At 37.7% G+C, this 15,579-nt stretch overlaps 1 protein-coding gene across 1 annotated transcript in view; it reads right to left on the bottom strand.

Moving 5' to 3' along the window:
* Positions 1–15,306, bottom strand: part of LOC110039052 (malate dehydrogenase, glyoxysomal) — a 32,422-nt gene extending 17,116 nt beyond the window's left edge. Inside the window, exons 1-5 of the mRNA XM_020743999.1 lie at positions 14,962–15,306; positions 11,912–12,127; positions 11,092–11,406; positions 10,832–10,921; positions 10,627–10,710 (exon numbers count right to left, since the gene is read on the bottom strand). Coding sequence (XP_020599658.1) covers positions 10,627–10,710; positions 10,832–10,921; positions 11,092–11,406; positions 11,912–12,127; positions 14,962–15,036 — 780 coding nt within the window. The 5' untranslated portion in view covers positions 15,037–15,306. The remainder of the gene's footprint in view (positions 1–10,626; positions 10,711–10,831; positions 10,922–11,091; positions 11,407–11,911; positions 12,128–14,961) is intronic.
* Positions 15,307–15,579: the final 273 nt, after the last annotated feature.

Below are 15,579 nucleotides of genomic sequence, written 5' to 3'. Positions count from 1 at the left end.
CCCAACACCCCCAACCACCAAGATAATCACCGCTCCTTCCCAAAATAACCAATTCTCAATACGGGCACCAAATGTAGATGATGACTCACTTCCCATTGTGGAGCCTGCTTCTGAGCCTCACCCTATGGAATCCTCCCCCAATCTACATGACTCCAACAACATTTCCCTTGTGGAGGAGGCAGTAGGACAATTGGTTGCCTTCCCCACATTGGGGGGTGATCAAACTGACATTCATCCCAATGATTCCAATCCTGTAAGCCCATTGGCTTCTCCTCCTTAAGAGTTCATGCAAAAAGTGTTAAAAGAGGATTGGCAACTTCAAAAAGCTAGGAAGAAGAAGAAGAACCCTATGGCTGTGGTTGACCACCAAGGGGATACCTTTGTTCTTGAAGTTTGCTGCTCTTATTCTACTAGAAGGGACTCCCTCACCAGACTCACCAGGGGGAGAACAAAAACTTCTCATTATGATTAACTTCCTTTGTTGGAATATTTGGGTGTGGCTCACCCACTCTCCATAAAGAGACTTCTTTATCTTAATAGAAAACATAAACTTTAGTGTATTGCACTTTCGGAACCTATGGTTCTTAAAAACTCCCAAAAAATCTTAAAAAGATCTATGGATTTTCCCATTTTGATAATATTAACAATAAGATCTAGATTATGTGCAGAACTGAGATAATTGGTCAGTCCTCATTAATGATCCCCAATTTGTTCACTTTACTTTTGATATTGAGGGCAAATTTGGAACAGTCACCATCGTCTATGTTGGTTGCAATAGGGCTTCCAGAAGGGACCTATGGGAAGTTGTAAAAGGTTTAGGGAATTCCATCGCTTTCCCCTGGATGGGGGAGGGGGAGTGGGTACTTTAATTGTATTGCATCCTACTTAGAGAAAACTGGAGGCAAAACTCTTAATCTCAACAAGCTGACTGAGTTTAATGACAATAACCAAGCTGCTAAACTTTTTGATCTTGATTTTCAAAGGCCTGAGTTTACTTGGAAAAGGGGACAGATTTGGGAAAGGCTAGATAGGTTCTTGGCTAATGATTTCTGATTCCAAACCTATTTGCATACTTTTGTCTCCCACATCAGTTTGGTTGCCTCAAACCACAGACCTCTACTGCTTTCTATCGATGCTTGCCCTTCTGCTGGACAGCTCCTTTTAGATTTCAGACTATGTGGACTGATCATCCTGATTTCCTAAACTTTATTAAGGAAAATTGGGGGGGAGTTCAACATCACAACCCTCTTATCAAACTCTGGCACTTATAAAAAACCATTGGCAAAGCTCTCACTGAGTGGAACTGGAATTCCTTTGGTGATGTCTATAAAAATGTCGATCTGGCAGAAATGAATCTATCAGCCCTGGAAACTTTGATCTGGCAGAAATGAATCTGACAGCCCTGGAAACTATTGTTGCTGCTGGACAAGCTCCTGAAATAGCCTTAGTTGAAGCCACTGAAAGAGTCCTTATTGCAACTGAGTGGCTAGAGATTTTCTGAGGCAAAAGGCTCCGGGGGGGGGGCGGGGGGCGGGCGGAATAGAAATACTAAGTTTTACCATGCTTGTATCAAGTACAGAAGGAAGTGTAACACCATTCACAAGATCCAAAATGTTGATGGCTGCTGGATTTCTGATTACAGGGGTATTGCAATGGATGTTGTTGACTTTTTTAAAGATCTTCTCACTGCTTCTTCTTTTAACAGGCTACCTGTGGAACTGCATTTATTTCTAGAGTACCAAATGTACACCAAGGATCTCCAGCTTGTTCACATACCTTCTGAAACTGAAATTTGGGATGCACTGAACTCTATTGATAGCTCTAAGACTGCTGGTCCTGATGGTTTTACCTCAGCTGTCTACAAGAAGGCCTGGCCAATTGTTAAAGGAGATGTTATTAATGTTATACAGAGCTTCTTTATAGGAACCTCTTTGCCTAACTACTTTTGTTCTTCCAACTATGTTCTCATTCCTAAATCCACTGAGTACAACAATTGGAACAATTTCAGACCTATTAGTTTCACCAATGTATTGTGCAAGATCATCAGCAAAATCAGGGTGGCCAGACTTCAACCTCATTTAATTCACCTCATTAAGCCCAATCAAGCAGCATTTGTGAAGGGCAGATCCATTGCTGATAATGTCTTATTAGCACAAGAACTCTTCTTGGATTTGGATCAACCTTGTAGGGGTGGTAATCTTATTTACAAGCTTGATTTGAAAAAGGCCTATGACACTATAAGCTGGGGTTTTATCCAAGATATTCTTAAAGCTAGAGGCTTCTCCTTGGAAATTTGTACCCTCATTTCCAGATGGCTGCAAAGCAATGCTCACTCTATTCTATTGAATGGTCAATCCCATGGGTACTTCTCAGCATCTAGGGGGGTTCACAGGGTGATCCCCTCTCACCTTCTATATTTATATTAGCAATGGACTATTTCCCAGACTTATTGACAGAGCCCTTAGGCATAACTCTTACTCCAAATACCATCACAAGTCCAACTTGGAGATTACTAATCTTCTTTATGTTAATGATATCATCTTTTTTTCCAAAGCTAATAAAAATGCTGTAAAAAATGTTCATCAATGTCTTAAGCCGTCCCAACAAGCTTCTGGTATGAACTTCAGCCCCTCTAAATGTAATTTGTTCTTCAATAAAAGAACTGCTGTTAAACAACTGATTACTCAGTTTACTGGATTTTCACTAACTTCCCTTCCTTCTAAGTATCTTGGGGTACCACTTATTAAGGCAGAACTAAGTTGGTGCAATTTGATGAGGTCCTGGCTAAAGTTGATGTTCAGCTCAATTGTTGAACCAACTCTTTTTTATTCAATGGAGGAAGGATCACCCTATTAAAAAGCATATTAACGTCATTTCCATCCTATATTCTCCAGGTTACTACTATGAAAAAGTCTACCCAACTAAATTTGGAAAGATGCTTCAATAGATTTCTTTGGTCTGGCTAAAGACATCAGCTTCATTGGGCAAGTTGGCAGAAGGTGACCAAACCTACCTTAGCTGGGGGACTTGGATAGCAGCTTTAACAAGTCAACATGTGCAAACTCTGGATAAAATTCAGGCAGCAAGAATCTCTTTGGGCACAATTTATGAAAGGGAAATACTGCAGGAGCTCTCATCCTAATTTGATCAGCGAAAAACTGGGGGACTCCAGAATCTAGGTGCAGATGCTTAAAGTTAGACAGCAAGCTGAAGAGCTCTACATGTGGGATCTGGGGAATGGCAATATCCACTTTTGGTTGGATAATTGGTGCCCCCAAGATCTGTTATATCCCAGACCACCTGCTATTAATCTCAACCTTTTGGTGGCTGACTGCTAGGAAGGAGGAAACTGGTCTGATGGGATTCTTCAATCTATGGTGGACTCAACATCTGTTCTGTATTTCAAAGGTGAAATTCAATAGGAGTCACAAAGACAAATTGATTTTGAACTCTTGTAAAATAAAGACCCTCTCCAAAGTTATCTACACCAAAATTTTTAGTTGGGATTCAGTTCCCTGGGATAAAACCATTTTGGAACAAATTTCTATCACCTTCCATGTCTTTCCTTTGCTGGAGAATCTTTCACCAAATGCTTCCTGTAGATGATTTACTCAAATTAAAAGGGCTGAGAAGCCCTTCCAGGTGCCATCTGTGCATTTCTGCTGAGGAATCTATAAGGAATTTCTATCACCTTCCATGTCTTTCCTTTTCTTTGAATGTAGCTTTGCACAAAATGTCTGGAAGGAATTTACCAAAGATCTAGGTGTTGATCTGCTCAAGCTTGATTGGTTGAACTTTGCATCCTGTTGGGTAAGTTGGCATCTTGTCAAGCTAGGCCCCAATCCTTTTATTGCTGCCTGGTTCATCTGGATGGCTAGAACCAGTCCAAATCATCTGCCCTTCAAACATCTGTCAAATGTAAGGCTTTCCTGTTTGAAATGATCAAATACAAGGGTTTCCCTGATATATGCAGCATTCAACAATCCATCATTTCTCCCAGATTTTCTGTAACAAAGTTTTTTTGGAAAAAGCCTAACCATCCCATTATCAAGGTCAATACTGCTGGAAGCTTCTCTGCTACTGGGGCTGGTTTTGGTGGTGTCTTTAGGGACTCCCCTAGGGCCTATCAGCTGTTTTTCCACTCTCCCATGATTGCCCAAGATGCATTAGAGAGTGAAGCTGCTGTTGTCAGTCGGGCTTTACAAATTGTTGTGTTGAGACAATGGGACCAGTTGGTAGTAGAAACTGACTCTTCTCACCTCCTCCAAATGATCTATAGTGAAGTGTCCCCCACTGGCATATCCTCCAATGGCTCAAGCTCATCCTTTCTCTAAGGAAATCCTGTCACATTCAATTTTCTTTTATATTTAGAGAAGGCAATAGGCCTACTAACTGGCTTGCTAGACAGGGAAGCAACTCTAATGGGGCACTTATTTCTTCAGCCCCTCTTCACAATTTTACTTTTTTGCTGAATGGGGACCTTCTTGAGGCTCCCTATCTTAGAATTGTAACCCCCTCTGTTAATAGATTTCCCCTTTTTTGTTATATATATATATATATATATAGGTAGATGTGTTTTATGGAAACATCTATACATTTAAATATATCATACTATATCTATATGCATATATATGTATATGTATGGATGTATCCATAAAATACACAAACACACTCATATGTATATATATATATATATATATATATATATAGGCGGACAGACACACACACATGTACACATGTATATATACAGACACAAACAGGCGCACACACACACATGTATATACATAGACAAAGTCACAAACACGGACACACACACACACACACATGCATATACATTCCTTTTATCACAGAAATATCATTCACACATAACTTGATCTAAAATTACGGGCTATATTGATATCCCGCAAAATTTTTACTTGGGCTGCAATGATATACTTTTATTCATCATTTATTTTTTTTTTATGAAATGCTATCTGAGATGTTAAACATATTCTTCACAAATCTTTTTGAACGACCTTTATCATGTTATCATAGGTTTATTGATTTTTCTTCTCAATCCTCAACACTATGTTTATATACTCATCAAATCTATTTTTTGCCCTTCGCTATAACATCCAAACTAATTAAGTCTATTTTTAATTAAAATCTATCAAATTAATATCACTCCAACTATTCATATAATATAAACATTCCATTGGAATTAAAGAGAGGAACTTGGTTACCTTAATTGGAATTTCAGATATGATACAACTAATAGCGACATATAAGTCATCTAGAACCCTTAAGATTGAATGTTTCATCATAGACCTCCAAAACCCATAAAAAAAACATTCAATATTTAGATTACATTTATTACTCATGGTTGTCTCATCGGTCATCCAAGTGGGAATGAATACATGCATAAGGAAAAGAAATATACATGACTTGTATAAAATATTAAAATAACAAACAAATGTATAAAAAAAAGAAATATGCATGACATGTATAAAATACTGATACAATAAACAATAAATATTTTCAACACACATTACAAATAAAATAACAACAAAAATAGGCATTACCCCCATTCAGCCTCCAATCATACAATCCGTAATTCGTACCCTCAACTCTACTCTCTCGCTTGCACCTTCCCCATCTTGAGCACAAGTCTCGAGCACATCAATTTCGGCTTGTAACAGATTGTCAAAGACGATATTTATGTCTCAGCAGGGACATGTGAATGATCTTCATCAGTCCTACTGAACTCAATGTCGCTACATGAAAAATGTTGTAAAATATAGTTGTGGAGAGCCATCATGATGAGCACAATCTACAGATGTTTGGAAAACGAAGATATAGGCATATCGTGCAGCATGACGCATTTTTTCTTCCAAACTTCAAATATTCTTTTAGTGACATCGCTTAAGGAAGACTACTCTTGTTGAGCATTTCTCTTCTTCCCCGAGTGATTGTTGGCTCTCTCATAGACATGTATATGATATTTCATATCAGGATAGAGCTTCAGGTACCCTCTTTGTAATGGATATCCAGTATTAATCAAATAATATTTATCTAATATTAATATAATGATTAGTACTGTAGTAAGAACAATATCAGACAAGTTTGATCTTAAGCAAATTTAGAGGTAGATGAGTTGTATTTCTTAGTTTGTGTTGCAAATTTGAAAATCTGACTGTCATGGGCAATGTACTCCCAACCCGTCATGACAAAAGTGAAGTACATGTTGAAGTCGCATACATACATGACATTTTGCATTGGTGAATCGCATCACCCGATGAATGCGATTTTCTCATTATTTGGAATACATGCATCCACATGTGTTCCATTGATCCTTCTAATATAGTTCTAAAATGTTAAACAAGATTAACTAAATTACTGTATTCAATATTTGTTTGTAATGAATAAGTAAAATTACCTGAAAATGTGGCATATACCACCCGTCATGCGAAATCTCTATGGGAGTCTTTTCAAATGTTGGGACACTTGGTTTGATAAATTCTAATGAAAACAGACTAATACATTCAATTCAACTAAAAAATATGTACAGATTGTTTCAGATGAGTGTTGAAATCATTTCATGACTCCTCTCATAAATTCAATATGTGATAATATCTAGAGTGTACAATAACTCTCTTGTGAAGTCATCCGGGAGGAGCCATGAAGTTCATGATTCCCATATAATTTCTCTAAAAGATCGATGAATACGGGTTGTGTCATACGGAACATATTATTTAATCTTGTTCAATGGTCTGCAAACAACTCCTCAACCCGCTTTTCACTAATGTGCGAGGATTTCATGCAAGAAGAGCCAACTATGTATGAGTTATAATACCAATACATCAAACATAATGCAGCCGCAATTCTACTTCTGCATATTTCTCTATTTACATCCATGTAGCTAACACATAAGAATCACTAATCTAGCTACTATCATATAATTATATAAACAAATACCGCATTCAAATAAAAGTGGAAAAGCAAATGTAAAACAACGCGATAAAAAAATAAAAAAAGCAAACAAGCATTAACGTCTCAATGAAAAAATAAAAAACCAAAGCAGCGTGAACAGCGGCCCATCAAAAAGAAAATATAAAATGTCCAACTAGAATAAATGAAATTCAAGCGTCCCTCAAGTTTTCCTGTTCACATGAAAATAACATAAATAATGCACCCTACGGTCAGGTGTCATCATCATTAAAAACTCTCTATGGGTCATGTCTTCAAACAACTTCATAGAGAACAAATACAACATGACCTCATAAATTTCTGAAATTACCTCCAAAATTTGCATGATCAATTGAATGGACGTTGCTTGTGATGGGCCTGGGTCATTGATGCATGAAGCCATCAACTATGAAATTTGGCTTCTAATGAAAGCAGCACTTTTTTTTTCTTTTTCTCAACCGTGGGACGCTTTATTGGACTGATGGATTCAACTTTATTGAAGTTCGGGCTAGAGCCTTCACTCGAATCATTGTTTGTTCAGCATTCATGTTTTCAGCAATGCCACCAAACTCTGCCTCACTACGAGCGCATGCATTACTTTCTGTTGCCACGACATCATCAAACATACGATCGAATTTCTCTTCCAGCTCAGGATCGATGCCACTATATTTACATTTTTCCACAACTGATACCACCTAAAAAGTCATAGGATATGTTGATGCATCTAAAAAAATTGAAAATTTTGATAAAAGTAGTGGACGTTTTATAAATACTCACCTCCAATCTCTCTGTCCACCATTCCTTCGAGGCATCAATTGTTCATTTTATCGGATCCTAACCCAAAATCGTGGATCCTCGCATCAATTCTTTCCAAAATTTTCAATTCTTTTTTAGATGATCCCATTTATTTTTTAATTGTATCCTATCGTACTCCTTATATGTACTTTTCTTTAACTTTTTAATAATATTTTGTCTGTCCGTCTTGTTGAAATAGGTTGTTGGCTTATTTCACAATTCGATCATCCTTAAGGCAAATGTAGCAAAATATTATTTTTGTATTTTTACCCCACATAGAAGATGAATCGGATTCAACTATAGTATTATTAGCATGAAATGAACTAGTCAACATAAATATTTGCTGTAAAAAATATTTATCACAACTCAGAGGGAAATAACAATGTCATAATATCATCACCACCCTAAACCCTAAACAACCTCCACACCACACACTACCACATCCACAGCACACCACCACCCGACAACACCATCTCTATACCACACACCGACACATTCACACACATGACGCCACCACCTACACAAGACACACCACCATATCCACACCACACCACCACCCTATTTCACAATTTGACCTCCTTAAGGCAAAGATCGCAAAATATTATTTTTGCATTTTTATCCCACATAGAAGATGAACCGGTTTTTTTTAATTATCGTATTATTAGCATGAAAAGATTTAATCAACATAAATATTTGCCATAAAAAATATTTATCACAACTCAGAGGGAAATAGCAATGTCATAATATCATCACAACCCTATACCCTAAACAGCCTCCACTCCACACACTACCACATCCACAACACACCACCACCCGAAAACACCATCTTTATATCACACACCAACACATTCACACACATGACACCACCTCCACAAGACACACTACCACCCTACAACACCACTTTCATACCACACACCGACATGTGACACCGCCACCTCCACAGCACACACCACCACATTCACACCATACCGCCACCCTACAACACCACCTCCATACCACACACCGACACATCACCACCTCCAAAACACACATCACCACATCCACACCACACCACCACCCTACAACACCACCTCCATAGCACACACCGCCACATACACACCGACACATCACAACCTTGACTACACATACCACCACATCTACACCACACCACCACCCTACAACACTATCTCCGTACCACACACCACTACATCCACACCAACACATCCTAATCCATCATCTTGGGAAACCACCACAATCACTACTGCTACTAACAAGGGCAATATAGCACTAACACATAAGCCATTTGTATTCCAAATAATGTTCACATTCAATCACAACCACCACCAAATTTCGGACGACAACCAACAACACAGCACAATCATTCAAATCTATCAATCGGAAAGCGAACGGGGAATAAAGACAATCAAACTGAAAGTATAACAGAGATCCTATAAAATTGCAAAATCTAACAGCACAAACCAACACTCCAAATCCAACAACACAAACAACCGGATAAAGCATAGAAAACAAAAATTCCAAATTCCAACATCATCAGCACAAATAACCTAGAGAAATCCCAAATTCCAATATCACAGCACAACAAACCAAAAGCATCACAGCACAACAAAGACCCGAAAATTTCAACCATAAAACAAAATTCCTCAATAGAAGGTCGTAGAGAATGGCATGATGGCAACAGAGAGTCAATGATCCAAACCCAGCCGAAGAACAAGGGGGGAGGGAAAGATATAGGGAAAGGCAAGCTCGCAGCAACAACCACCAACCAATGATCCTGAACGCATCGAAGAACAGAGGGGAGAGAGAGGAGAAGAGAAAGGAACCAAACCCTAGTCATAGATCAAAGAGGATCGAGATAAACACGAGAGACAAAAGAGGGGAGAGCAGCTCGAGAAAGGGGACGACAACAATCACGAGAGACTTGAGGGTAGGGCTGTACACATATCGTGATTTTGCCCATGTTTCAAATGGCTTTTCCATAAACACGGCCGCACCACAAATTTCAAATGTTCCATGTTGTGTTCTCACGTCGTATATGCTTATCTATGTATGTGCATTAATTCAAAAGCTTAATCTTGGATAATGGCCACTAGTATTACACTAAGAACATAACTTTTGTTTCTAATGCGTGACTATTTTTTACTCTAATATATATCTTAATAACTGACTCTCTTATAAGAATTATCTATGAATCGATTATGAACCCCCCCTCTCAAAAGAACTTTCATTAGAATCTAGCATCATGCACTAAGAGCCTACTCTACCCATGGATCTTGCATGAAAATTGTTTGCTCTACGACCATATACTTATTGATGGAGACTCATTAAGTCAAAATCCTCAGGCCAATGAGTAATGGCTACCAGTAGTGCATTAGAAACTAAACTCACCTTTCATCTTAAATACGGTACTATTATCCACTTTGATATAGATTTGAACAAAAAACAACTCGTGGAAACTAAAACCTTCACAATATATCACTATAACCCATATAGAAAGATGTTTTCTACACTATTTATGAAATGTTTAGCATTGTCAACCTAAAATATAAATATTCAATCAGGTTATTTTCTCATCTTGTACCTAAGAACCGCTACGATCATCAAAAGTTAAATTTCTCCAATTTTAGCATGACTGGGGACACTTTCAACGCTCTTATTATTGCAGGGTTAAATGTTGCCTCAAGTAAATAAATGATAGTATAGGAAAATGGTAGGAGTTCCATGTACAGGAAATTTAGTCATAAAGGACCCACATAGACAGTTTTGCCGGCATAAGCATGCATCTTCATATAATACATCCCAAAAATAAATTTGGACTAGAGATGTTTTGTTTTGTAGATTTGCTTATATATATATATATATATAATCCGTATTAGACACTCATTTTACCTCAACAACTTCAGTTCCACCATTTTGTATGCGGTCCGTAAGATAACTGATTTCCTCTGAGGTTAAAGAACAAGAAGGTTTCACCTGCATAGATATAAACCATCCAAAACTCGAAGCAAAGTTCTCAAAATACAAAAGACAAAAAAATACAGTCCATGAGAAACAAAAAACAAAGCAATAAGAAGGCTGAGAACAAGTGGCACACCTGTGACAACAAAGGCAATATTGTAACCCCTGCATGACCGCCAACCACGGGAACATTCACTTCCCTTGGGTCAATTCCCAAAACCTCTGCCTGAGATGTCCATGAGATAAAATGGATGTAATGATCTATCATCATGCAAGGTTACAACTTTCAATATAAAGAAAGAATTCCACTTCATCTTAGATAGTTATGCAACAACTATTCATAGTTAAAATTTGACTAAATAGAATGCAAAATAAAAACACAAATCTGTTTCCTACCACAAAAGTGTTGGCTCTCACTACATCGAGTGTCGTCACACCCAACAAACGCTTGGGATCATAGGTACCCGCTTTCTTAAATACCTCCGCAGCAATTGGAATAGTTGAGTTCACAGGATTGCTAATCAAGTTCACAATTGCATGCGGGCAACACTTTGAGATCCCTTCACAGAGTGTTCGAACGATGCCAGCATTAATCTTAAACAAGTCATCCCTAGTCATTCCAGGCTTTCTTGGAACACCAGCAGGGATGACGACAAGGTCCATTCCAGTGAGTGCACTCTCCAATTGTTGTTGACCCAGGAATCCACGTACCTGCCCAAGCCATGGTCGAACATTACTACAAATACGAATTCTTGACAATAAAATTAAAAGTTTGTCCTAATATGGAACTGTTAAATATTGATATTCTAAATCACTAAATGCCAAAGTTGGTTATGGTAAAGTGTCACACAATGGAAAAAAATATACAATTTAAACTAGCCCCCAAAATATAAGATTTCAAAACTAACCAAAGCTAATTTAGTGTTACTAATATGTTTTAGACTCCGTACAATCCTGTACTAAATATGAAGGTTAAACTAACTACAATACTCGATAATACCAATTGATAAGCCAATAGATAAATAGCATCCCTCATGCATTAAATTGCAAGTACACCAATACATAATCCAAAAGTTCATTTGGCTGAATGCAATCCAATAGGGATAGATAAATTCATTCAATATCAGCAAGTCTACTAATCCCAACTATCTTGCATGGATGAATAATGTTAAAATTAAAATTAAGGAGAACAACAACTAAGGAATGAAGGAAATACCACGGCACTAGTGTTCATATGACTGATATCAGCAGTGACACCAGGAGTGTTGACAACATCATAGAGATGCAGAACTGATACAAGAGGGTTTAATTTCAACAGCATGGCAAGAGGTTGTCCTATACCTCCAGCAGCACCCAATACTGCCACTTTGAACCCTGAAGAACCACCCTTGGAGCGGCAATTTGAGCCATGAAGTAAGTTGACTTCCTCCACCTTCAAGAATATAAACCGCAGATCAATCAACCGTTAAAAAGAAACATGAGTTGCAATTTAGCATTTATGTAATTTGTCTTTCATTTTTTATGGAAATAATCATCGAGTAAACAGTAAGGGATATGTTACAACGGTGCGTAGCTTGAGGGCAAATTTATCTTTTATTAGCCTAAGGGTAATTTAGTCATTTATTATTAAATATTGTTTGGTATAAATAGGACTTAATAGTTTTGGGTTAGAGTTATGAAGGATATTGTGTCTTGAGTCTTAGGGTTAGGGTTTGAGAGAGAATTCCTACCTCTCAAATTGTAGGATTTATGAAAAATCACATACCTCAAATTGTAGTATTTATGAGAGATCACATACCTCAAATTGTAGGCGTTTATCCTTTATGTGTTGTGTTTGTGCTATTGAAGAAAGAATTTTGTTTTGCCCTAATTTAATTGACTTTGATCGTATCAAGTGCTATCAAAGCATTCGATTTTGGGAATTTGATCGGTGCTTACAGCGTTTGGAAAATCACGATACACTCTCATTTAAATGATTAGATCATGGCTTCCAGTGTCGAAACAACCACAGGAAGCAACAAAGGGATGGTGGCGTACATAATTGCAATACAAGAACTGAGCAAGACAATAGCATTGGGATTGCGGCATATACGACTGAAAGGAGGTACGGACAGTCACGTTACGAGCTAATAGGTAAGCTAACGAGATCGATAGAGCTAGCTGGGAAGCAAAGACGGATCAAGGCATATGCTCCGTGACCTAATTTGTGTAATTCAGTCACGGAAAAAGTTAGTTGGGATGCAAATGACAAGATCATGGTGTACAAACAGCACGATCACTGCACATAGGGTTCTGCAAAGTACAGTTGTAATTGAATTGGTACAGACATGATTCAAACTACTTTGGAAGCTATCAACAATATTTCAACATACAGTAGTTCCTCTTTCATGATTGAAACCAGTTTTTGGAGTAATGGTGGCCAAAAGTAATGATTTGGAAAATAAATTGGAGGAAGATGTGAGTCAACTTAAATTTGGGATGATATGGAAACTTATAGATATTAAATCCAAGATATTGTTGGTGATTCAATTTACAAACTCTAACCAAGGGTTGACCGGAGAACCCTTGGTTGAATCCAAAGAGAGAGATTGAACGAGAGGAATATAAGAAGGAAAATATCCATTATCAAAGAACCGGGAATAGAGATTTTTGATGAATGGAGTTGGGCTGAAACTTGGAGGGGTTATGCAAGAAGTATGGAGGGGCATGAAGAAGAAATAGGAGAAGCCAAGATGGCGTTTGAAGATGGTCGAAGGAGAGAGTTTTACCCTAGATATATTGGGGAAACATCGGAAGGAGAGGAAGTTGGGGGGAGTGCTAAGGTTAGGAAATTGCATATGTCAGTCTTCTAGGGGAAAAGTGCGCATGGGTGGGTGTATCAAGTGGAACGATATTTCATAGTAAATGGTTCAAATGGGAAGGAAAACCTTAGGAAGATAAGGCTATGTTTGGAAGAGAAAGTCCTAACATAGTTTCACTGGAGAGAGGCTAGATACTCGATTTAATCGTGGGAGAAATTTAAGAATTGCTTCTTGGAACATTTCTGAGTCATTCAAGAAGGAGACCTACACGAGTAAATCTTTGTCTTGAATTAGGCAAGACTGTCATAAAATATAGGGAGAGAATCAAACTATTTTAGGAAAGCCTGGGGGGAATTATGAAGCAATATTGATGGAAAATTTCCTAAAGGGTCTAAAACCCGGCATTGTAGCATGTTGTCTGTTGAGACCATGAATATTGGAGAAATTATGGAATTAGTGGAATTTGCTAAAAATAAAAATGCAATTGAAATGACTAAAAGGAGCATCACAAGTGGAGCATCCTATAGAAATGCTACAACCATGATAATACCAAAAACTCAAACCGTTAATAATCAGAGAGAGACTCCTCGGGACATGAATAATGGGCCCAAACCGATGGCGATATTCAAATACCTTACAAGTACAAAGATTCAGAAAAAACGAGCAAAGCGGCTATGTTTTTGGTGTGATAAAAAATTTGCCCCAAAATACCATTACAAGATCGTACATTACAAGTTCTCACAGTATTTGACAAAGAGGGAGGGGAGCTCAATACTATAGCAGTTTTCTTTTATCCACCTTGAGGACAAGGTGCTTCTTTAGATAGGGAGTACTGTTATTCCAACGCCTAACCTAAGAGAAATTTTTTCTTTTATTACCCTAAGGGCATTATAGGTGTTTTTGTTATTGAAGAAAGAGATTTGTTTTGCCCTAATTTCTGTGTGAAAAAATTAGCTTGGAACATATCAGGCTCCATCAGAAGCAGTAATGCTTAATGCACAGGAGTCAAAATTTTAACTTCGAAAATATCGAAAAGCTATTATAAAGTAAGTCTTCGGTTAAGAAAGCAATAATTGGAACATATTTCCAGTTTAGTAATATATCCATCAAAAATGCTTCAGTACAAAAACATAGATGAAAACCCAATTCCTCACCAAAAGAATTGGAGAAATAGATCAGAAACGATAAAATCAAGAAATCTCCACAAGATTTGAACAAAATTTGAACTTTTTATAAGAATAATCATCATGGAACGACTTATAAAGCTATCAGGTATCAAAACAACAAGCGTCAGCAAGAATTCAACTTTCGCGAGAGAAGTACCTCGGCATCACAGCTAAAAACCAAACAAACGCCGAAACAGGAAACTAACAAAGAAGCAAAACACTAGTTATCCCATGAATAAACATAGAATAAATCAAAATAGAGACCTTTTACTATGGGAGGAGAGGGAAATGAACGGAACCTGCGAGGTGAGAGGATTGAGATGGGCGGCGATCCTTGCGATGCGCAGCGAAGCCTCGTAGTTTTGCTGCATCATTGAGAAGTGGGAAGTAGTAGAGGGAAGATACCTGCTCCTCCAAAAAAATGTAGGATAAGCCAAAGAAATGAGCGCTCAAATTAAAATGACGCCATGGAAGAGATAAGGCGAGATGTGGTTGTCAACTCAACGGATGTTGTTAGAAAAATTGGAAAAACTCCAAATGGAGATCGGGAAGCGTGCGCAGATCATGCACCGCAAGTGCAGAATTCGATAGGTAACAGGGCAAGCATCCCGGATATTTTGGTAAGGCCGCAAAACGAAAGGACAGTCAATGAGTACTTTTGTTGGCTATTAAAAAAAAAAAAGATGAAAATATTAAAAAAAAAACCCCAATTTATAAATGGGGTATTTACATACATAATATTCAAAATTCTTTATTTTACCTATTTAGCACCTCAATATAACAAAATTAACACCCCAAAGATATATGTGCCACAAATCTACAATGTCGTCACCATTTTGCTATCCTGCTTCGTGCACCATCTCAATCATCATCACTAACTCCTCTTATTTTTTCCTTATGTGACTACATTTCTTACA

This window comes from Phalaenopsis equestris, unplaced genomic scaffold (genome assembly GCF_001263595.1).
Source record: "Phalaenopsis equestris unplaced genomic scaffold, ASM126359v1 Scaffold234953, whole genome shotgun sequence".
Classification (NCBI taxonomy): Eukaryota; Viridiplantae; Streptophyta; class Magnoliopsida; order Asparagales; family Orchidaceae; genus Phalaenopsis; species Phalaenopsis equestris.
Note: the sequence above shows the minus strand (reverse complement) of the source record. Positions and strands in the feature narration are given on the sequence as shown.